The sequence below is a fragment of the Dendrobium catenatum genome, unplaced genomic scaffold, assembly GCF_001605985.2.
Source record: "Dendrobium catenatum unplaced genomic scaffold, ASM160598v2 fragScaff_scaffold_1035, whole genome shotgun sequence".
Taxonomy (NCBI): Eukaryota; Viridiplantae; Streptophyta; class Magnoliopsida; order Asparagales; family Orchidaceae; genus Dendrobium; species Dendrobium catenatum.
In genome coordinates this window covers 276,107-285,195 of record NW_021319497.1, presented here as the reverse complement: position 1 = coordinate 285,195, position 9,089 = coordinate 276,107, and the positions used below count along the sequence as shown (strand labels likewise).

At 32.6% G+C, this 9,089-nt stretch overlaps 1 protein-coding gene across 1 annotated transcript; it reads left to right on the top strand.

The window, feature by feature from the left end:
* The first annotated feature begins 1,968 nt into the window (after nucleotides 1-1,968).
* Nucleotides 1,969-5,538, top strand: LOC110110183 (calmodulin-1-like). Its single transcript, XM_020841553.2, has 4 exons — nucleotides 1,969-2,047; nucleotides 4,959-5,116; nucleotides 5,243-5,317; nucleotides 5,401-5,538. Exons 1-4 carry the CDS (start codon nucleotides 1,975-1,977, stop codon nucleotides 5,536-5,538), a joined length of 444 nt encoding a protein of 147 aa, XP_020697212.1. The 5' UTR covers nucleotides 1,969-1,974.
* Nucleotides 5,539-9,089: the final 3,551 nt, after the last annotated feature.

The window sequence follows — 9,089 nt, the reverse complement described above, 5'->3', positions numbered from 1 at the left end:
TATATATATATATATATATATATATATATATATATATATATATATATATATACACACCATATTTAAATTATAATCAACTTAAAAAACTTGGTGGGTACTAAATAAATTTAGATTAGGATGTAGATAGGAATGTAAGTGAGCTGAGCCGGCTCAAATTCGATTTGCTAACGACCTCACGAGTCGAGCTTATCGAGCCTCGTGCTCAAAAACTATCACATACATTAAATGAGCCCGAATTCAAGTTTTATAAGACTCAGCTCATTGACTCATGAGCTTGTTTGACTAAGAAAATATACAGGATAAAAAATAATCTTATTTATTAATTTATATCACTTATAAGTAAATTCACTTTTTTTATTTATTGATTTATACCCAGTTGATGAACTACGAGCAGAGCTTCTTTCTCCTGCAATGATTTCGTCATTTTGTCTGTTGTGCTTCCCAGTGGGAGCTTTTATTCTGTGCGGGCATCGAACAATTTTTCCGTTCGGTTAAGTGCTCGTACTGAGCGGTATCAAGAGCGGGTATCGAGCTTGATATCGAGCGCGGCACATTTTTGGGGTGTCGTAGCGCATTTTTATTGGTCTTTGGACGTCCTCCAGACTCCGCATAGAATAATAAATCCCTAAGTGGACTCCCATGTGCTCAAATCGACCACTCGAGCCGAGGAGTTAAAGGACGAGCCAAGCTCGAGCTCATTTTCTAGTCTTGAATCAAGCTCGAGCTCAAGTTCAAACCGGTTTTTTAACTGACAAGCCGAGCTCGATAATGTCATTACTGAACTAGACTTGAGTCTTTTACACCCCTAGTTGTGGATTTGCTCATTTGAATAATCTTGATTATTCAAACTCGCTTGGGTGTTAGCCTAGATAAAAAATTTCATATTGGCAAAATTTCAAACAAATGAAATTTCATGCTCATCAAATCATGTAAAAATTTGGAACAAATCATTATCACACTCGACCCATACATCTTCAAACATAATGATAGAATTCAATTGTGAATACGAAGGCGAATCAGAATAAGTATGAGTGACTCAAATTATTATAAGGCCCAATCACACAAATGACTTATGAATCAGACTCAATTAATGGCAACTAAAACTTTGTTTGGGACGATTTTTTTGTTGCTTGTAGAAGCAGATTTCTAGTTAAAAAATTAATATTTTTTACTAAACGAAGCCTAATACTTCATTAATCTGAGCTTGGTATATGGATCATATCTTCTATCACTATCTCTATAAGCTAAAGCCAGTATGCTACAAATAAAAACGATCCTCAAAGATTTTTTATTTATTTATTTTAAAAAATAGGAACATAATATAATAAGCGCATTAATATTGATAATTTCATACATTATAAATAATAAAAATAGTTTTTTTATTTTAAAAATATGAACATGCAAAAATGTGAATGGTAAGATGCGGTTGTAAAACTAAGAAGAATCAATCAATGAATGATTATATCACATGAAGAATCACAGAACCTATATTGAAATCAAGAAAATTAAAATTAAATTTAAGTGACTATATATTTATAACAAATGATAAAAAAATATATAAATTTGATGAGTATACAATATTGTAAAAATGAATAAATAAAAGGTGATATATATGAATAAAAATTTAAAATGATATGTTGCATATGTCTAACATCTCAATATAAATAACTACAAAAACATATTGTAAAAAATTATGAGAAATTTAAGGATAATAATAAGATATTTTCAAGGAAAAAAAACTTGGTGATTCACCTTCCTAGCATTGCTCCCATGTAAAAATCACACGTGTCCAATTCATATTGTTAGATTCAAGTCCATTCCCTCTAATTATGCCACCTATCCTAAAACTATGTCACACAAAAACTCATCCTCTCCTTCACTAATCCAATCAAGGAAGGGGAATAGATATAGAAAGAAAGGGGAGAAGAGTATAACTTGTCATTCTTTTTATTTTTCTTCTAGCTCAAACAAAAGATGGAGAGGCTGACGAGTGCAGAGATAGCACACCTCAAGGAGGTTTTCAACCTCTTCGATAAGAATGGCGATGGTATATGCAATAACCCACCTTGACATATGTGTCGCTCTCCTTATCTTATTCTAAGTGATTACTTCAAGGCAATTTTAAGTCTAGAGTTTTATATCTAAAATAACGAGGTTTTTGTTATTTGTTGATCTATGCAAGGATCCTTAATGGTTATGCTATTGTGCTTAATATATATGACAATTATTTCTTGTCTTACAATGGATTGTTACGACATACTTTGCTACATTTAATCTTGTTTTAACTTTTTTTTTCTAAACAAATTTTAAAATTTTTGATCTGATAAATTTTGTGCGCAGGCTGTCATCATTTTTGATGAATGCTCTAATGAATTAGGGCAAGGAGTTGATTTTAATTTGATCATAGGGAGTATATGTACATGCGAATGAAAGGCCACTACTTTTTCTTACTATTGTTTTAGGTTTTATTGCATTTGTAAGGTTTGCCAATATTTTTTTTCTCTTGGTGGATTCTGTCAATTGTCTAATATAGATGGAGGTTTTGATTCTTCAAATGATGATTTCAGATGTGTGTTATAACCTGATTTCTTTTGAATTGTAATAAGATAAGGGTTCAAATATGTGTTGTAACTTTAGTTCCTTTAAATAGTAAATTAAGTATACATGTATTTCAGTTTCATAGGACAGATTATTACATGCACATGACAGTTCAGAGACAAATCAGGATAAGTCAATTCACCAGGTACATAACACCGGTATAGAACAAAAAAGTAACATGTCACTTCCTGATTCCTCTCTAGACAGAATCTGATAACCACACATAATAATTTCACCCAGGGGCGGATCTACAGTGGGGGCCCTGGGGGCACGGGCCCCACTGGCCCAATAATTTTTTTTTTTTTTGGAAAATAAGGGCAAAAAGCCCGTATTACTATGTAATGAAAAAGATTACAAGTAAGTTATAATAAAAAGACAAAACCTCAAACAAAGCAAGAGGAATTACCAAAAACCTATACCCCCCTCCAAAACAAAAATACACGAGATCCATAAAATGAAAACAGTTAACAAAAAGATGGGTAAGGACCCAAAAGGACTCAGACTGCTAATCAAGCGAACCATCAAAACCAATCGAGCGTCATCGAGAGTGATCTCCTGGTTTCCAAGAAGGCCATCCAAGGAGAGGATTAGCAGCTACATCATAGTCCTGTCGCTTGCACCTCCAAAATTTTCAAACCCACATAACACGTGCTGAGCGAACCAAAACTGTAGTGGAATGCCATCTGGATGTCCAAGGCCAAAAATTGCAAGAAATCAGCCATCTCGCAAGGACAGGTTTCCAAGCTCCCAGATACATTGAATTGTCTAAACCCAAATTAGCAAATACCAAAACAGGACTAAGGAAAACCTCAATATGATAAAGCAATGCACAACTCCAGCCGAACAAAATAGAGTAGCACATTACACCCTCCATGGAATTTTCAAGTTTTCTTTATGCTTCCAGGTAGAAACCTTAGCCTCTACCGCCAGTTTAATGATATTACAAAGCATCATAACACTTCTAAATTTGAAATTAAACCGTCTTTCGTTTCTTTCTCTCCACAAATAGTAGGCTGCACACAAAGTAATCATTAATAACAGTTGCTTTTGATGTTTAATCCTACTCTCCAAATCTCCCAAGTAATGAAGAACTTAAGACAGCCGGGGCCTAAGTAGAAACTCACCCAGCACAGAGATAAGATTGCATATAACAGAAAAAGCATAATCACATTCAAACAAAATGTGAGAATTTGTTTCTAAATGGGTACCGCACAACAAACAGTTAGGTTCAACTAAAATGGATCTCTTCCTGAGTTCCTACGCAGTTTTAAGGCCACCATTAATTGCAATCCAAGAGTATATAGAGTATTTGAGAGCATGGTGTTTGTGCCAAACCAACTTGTGCCAATCAACAATTGCATCTTCTTTGTAAAAATACTTTAGAAAGGCCCAATAATTAAAATCAGCCCATCTTAAATCAGAATAATAATTTTTTTTTTTTGGGAAAAAAATAATAAAATTATAAAATTAAATTTGATTTTTAAAACTAATCATTTTTGGCTTCTCCTCCGCCTCCGCCTCCGCCTCCGCCTCCGCCTCCGCCTCCGCCTCCCCCTCCCCAAAAAAATCTCTCCGCCCAGTTTTTTTTCTTTTTTTGCTGACTTGACGATATGCTTTTTCTTTTTCTATACCTCGTTATTAATTATTATCTCTGCCCTCTCTCTCTTCTTTATATCTCACCACGCCACCCTCCCTCTCCCTCCCTCCCTCTCCCTCTCCCTCTCCCTCTCCGGTTTTTTTGGAGGAGGAAATTGATATATTTTTTTAATAAATTTAAGTAAATTAATTAGTTTAATTCTATCAACTTTATAATTTTGTATTATTATAATTCATCTGATAAAAATAATATAGAATTGAATTAAACAATTAATTTAAAATTTGGCATATATATTATGATATTTTACTAATTTATTTAATCTGAATATAATTCAAAATTAAGAATTAATTTAATTATTCCAAATAAAATAACCTTAAGTATAAAAATAATTTAGTTGAACTCAATTTTATAATAAAAATAATATTGTTTTTTATTAAATAACAAGATAGAGAGTGATATATCTATTTTTTTAATGGAAATGGATATGATTTTAAATATGTTTTTATAATTTTTCATTAAAAATATGTCTTTTACACTAAGTAAAAATTATATTTTAAGAATAATTTAATAATTAATATTAATTTGTGCTTTCATATAAAAAAATTTCTGAATCCGCCCCTAAATGGCCTCAGTTGTTGCAACGAACCCAATTTTGATTTCCTTTGGTTCACATTTCATGCCAAGGATTGAATTTCTTTCAAATTGTTAAATGATATGATTCACTTCTCTTGTTGATCTTAATCTGACTTTGATGCCGGAGAAGGCTTCATTACTTCTGAAGAGCTTGGTACAGTCATGAGATCATTGGGCCAAAATCCTACTGAAGTGCAATTGCAGAATATGATCAGTGAATGTGATGCTGATAAAAATAACGCCATTGATTTCCCAGAGTTTCTGAATCTTATGACGAGCAAAACAAATGTGAGTTCATCTTTTCTATCGTAAGCTCTTATATGCTAATCTTTAAACATGCAGATATCACCTTTTGATATTTTGCTTTCTTTCTTATACTCTCTGCTGCTAACTCGCTCGATGTCCTTGCTCAAGGTAACTGAGAAGGGACTTAGGGATGCTTTCAACATGTTTGATAAAGATCAGGATGGCTTCATTTCTGCAGCGGAGGTAAGCTCCCAGCTTCTACTCTCCATTAAAGCACAAACAAAATGGAATTTTTTAAAGCTATCTGAATTGTGGGACATTTGCAGCTCGGTCAAGTGATGGCAAACCTTGGGCAGAAACTGACTGATGAGGAGTTGAACGAAATGATAAGTCAGATTGACTTGGATGGAGATGGGCAGATCAGCTATGATGAATTCGTGGTGAAGATGATGGAAGGCCACTGAGATGACAGTTTCTATCCATGGCAAAAAGGCTTAATTAATGTTTCAAATGTCGTCTATACTGAAAATTAAATATTTTAAAATAATTATATCCTAACAGTATAATAAGAAAATTCCAAATATATATAATATAAAATAAGACTGATTCATCTATTATGCTGATTGCAAATTTGCAATATTGCCATGGCTTATCTAATTTCTTCGCATTGAACACTTTTTCATTGGTAAAATGATGAGGCTTCTGGTTTCCGGTCATTTTCTGGAAAAATTACTATTTGCGATGTTCGGATGTATCTGGAGTAAATTCGAGCACACAATATTAGGTATATGATGATGTTGCGCATCTGAATTGACTTCCCGACACATTCGGACACCACAAAAAATAATCTCTCATTTTTCTGATATATTAAAAATTGTAGGGATTGTGATAAAAATTTTAATGTTTTATAGACCTTTTTTAGGACTTATAAGCGAATTAAACTCAAATTTATCATATGCATGCCACATATATATATAAGCTTTAGAGAACCCTTTAACTCTCATTTTTTTAATGTTTATAATTTCTATATGATTAGACATATTAAGCAATGCTTATCCCGCCTTAATTTCAAGATTTTGCACGTATGCACTATCAAAAAATAGATTCTTTTGCATCGGTCATTAGGAGCGGTTTTAAAACCGCTTCTAAAACTCCTCCTTTGCACCAGTTTTAACCGGTACAAATTAAAACAATTTGCACCGGTTTAAATCGATGCTAAAGCCCCGATTTGTAATTAAATCCCCAATTCTCAATCGCTATCAACGCGCTTCTTTCTCTTTCGAGCCCTAGTTCCGCCCGCGCCTTGCCTCTCCATGTGGAGCGAATCGCTGAGCGTCGCTCCTCTTTTCACACGAAGACCCTCGGATGGCCAATCCTTTCCCACTGCGAGTATCTTCCCCTCCTTCTTCTTCTACATCTTCTTCTTCTTCGTATTATTCTCCCTCTTCTTCTCATTTTTCTGAAATCTTTTTGCAGAAAATCATTTGTCTAAAGTTAGATTCCTTTTTGCTTTTACTTTCTCTATCACTTCATTCATTAGAAATGTTAACTAGCTCATGTTTCTCTAAAATGTTAACTGGCTCATGTTTCTCCCAAGAGACATTTGGAATTGTTTATGATTTCTCATCTACACAAAAAAAATATTTGATCAAGCATGCGCAAACACTACCATATGCCCATTTCATCCCTTACTATTGCTGGTTGAGAAAAGTAGGTTTAGGAAATTAAATATTACATTAGATCTTGGAATATCACTATTTATAGTGTTAGATCTCATGAGTTTGATTATACTATCTTTATCAACTTTATTTATTCTTTAAATATTATGCGCACAATGAGTCCACCTATAGATGATTCTTTTTTCCATTGAACAGAAGAGAATAACAGAGGACTACTAACATTACAATATTGAAAATCCATGCCGACATATGAGGAGAAGACAGACTATTTACTATTGATTATGAAAGGAGTTGTAAGCAATGAAGATTGGGAGTTTATGTGGATAATGTAATTAGTTGGTTAGCCGATTGATTATGAAAGGAGGTAAGATCATGTTTCTTTTTGAAGTACTTATGTGGATAATGTTATTAGTTGGTTAGACTGATTGAGTATGACTCGGCGTAGTTTTTTTGCTTATTTTATTCACTCAATTTTTACTTTGTTTTATGCGGTATTTCAAACAAGATTGTGTGAACATATGAGGTAATTCTTTGAAATTTCTTGATTTGAATCATGCATAGTTGAAGGTTTTATAGAAGTTAATGTGTGGTGTTTTTGACATGAACTTCCTGCAATTGTCGCCATTAGATTGCAGTGACCATTCAAGTTTTGTTTTAAAAAAAAAATCTGGACTATTGTGGTGGTTATAACCGCCACAACCTTCCAGACATGTGGCGGTTTAAACCGCCACAAAAGTGAAAATATTTAAATCAATTAAGATAATTTTTGAAACATTTAGATCAATTAAGATAAATTCCATTACACATCACATATATAAGACTTTTTTATTGATACCCAAAGATTTCAGCCAACAGATCAAACATTATTAGAGTTTGTTTTAATACATACATGTTGAAATCTCTATGATGAAACATGTGCTAATTATATATTTATAAAATATATGTTTTACTCAAATTATTTATTTTATTTTATTTAAATTTTGATATGAAATAAAATATATTTAATATTTTATATATATATTATTTTTATTTTTATTATATATTAAATAAATTGATTTATAAAATCATAGCAACCAACGCAGCAGTGGCATTTACGAAGAATCGAAGATTCGAAGACGATGATACTTCAATGATTTTGCAAGGCGGTGATACAATTTTTAAAAAGTAAAAAAACGGCTAAAAATTAGTTTGAGCATTTTTAAAGATAAAGAACACGCACATTTATAAATTTGCCCTCAAATTAATTATAATTTGCCCTCAAATAAATATAATTAATGACAAAATTGGAAACAATTTAAAAATAGCCCAATCATCTCTTTAAAAAACATGTGGTCCCCCACAAATCTCTCTCTCTCTCTCTCTCTCTCTCTCTCTCTCTCTCTCTCATCACACCCTTTATTTCTGATTTTATTCTCATACAGGCATTTCTTCCTTCCCGATACTTTTTATAATAGTAGCATTGATTCTACAAATTAAGCGTGTAAACAATTTGAGCCGAGCTCAAGTAACTCATGGTTTGAACTTGAGCTTGATTAATTTATCGAATTAAAGCTCGAGCTCGAGCTTTATTCTGTTCAAGTCGGCTCACGAGACAGCTTGTTTATTATAAAAGAGAAAAAATGATTATTATTTAAGCATTATTATAATAAAATGATAAAAAAGAGAAATTATAAGAAAATAATAAAGAATCACTTTGTATGAGAAAGTGAAATAAAAATTTTAAATATTTTTAACAACTTTGTAATCAAAATTTAAAATCATAATATATTTTAAATTAATATTTTTTGAAAAAGCCCACTCACTAGCTAACAGTCGAGTCAGGATTAGCTTATCGAGCTCAGCTCACGACGGCTACTCACGAATCGACTTGACTCACTTACACTCCCATTATAGAAGTAGATTTGCATGATTAATGAGAAGGTTGTAATAAATGATTAAATGAAAGGTTGAATCAGAATTTCTTAATCATAAAATCTAAATTTTAAATTAAAAGACTGAGATTTAATTTGTATAATTAAAATGAAATGTTAGAATTATATTTGGAAAGAAACTCACGATTTTATATAATAGATAATTAGATATAGTATTGTTGCGTCCTGGAATATTCGCGGCTGTCGAGGAGGAACTCCTTCCTTCTCTTCTCTTCTTCCCTCTCTTGCTTGGATCCTCTCTTGTGAGAAATGAGAGCTCTATTTATAGATTTTCTAGAGTGGCATGGCCCATAAATAGGTGTGAGATCACGGGCGAATAGGGAGTGGTCAAATGGACGGCGGATATTGAATCCTACGATCGTGCACCGTTCATTGGACATTTGAAGGCCTTAGTGATGTCGGAAT

Excerpts from the sequence above, each read along its gene's own strand:
- LOC110110183 (XM_020841553.2), top strand. The coding sequence starts at position 1,975 with ATGGAGAGGCTGACGAGTGCAGAGATAGCACACCTCAAGGAGGTTTTC. Across the intron at positions 5,117-5,242 it reads TTATGACGAGCAAAACAAAT|GTAACTGAGAAGGGACTTAG; the intron begins GTGAGTTCATCT and ends TCCTTGCTCAAG. Across the intron at positions 5,318-5,400 it reads GCTTCATTTCTGCAGCGGAG|CTCGGTCAAGTGATGGCAAA; the intron begins GTAAGCTCCCAG and ends GGACATTTGCAG.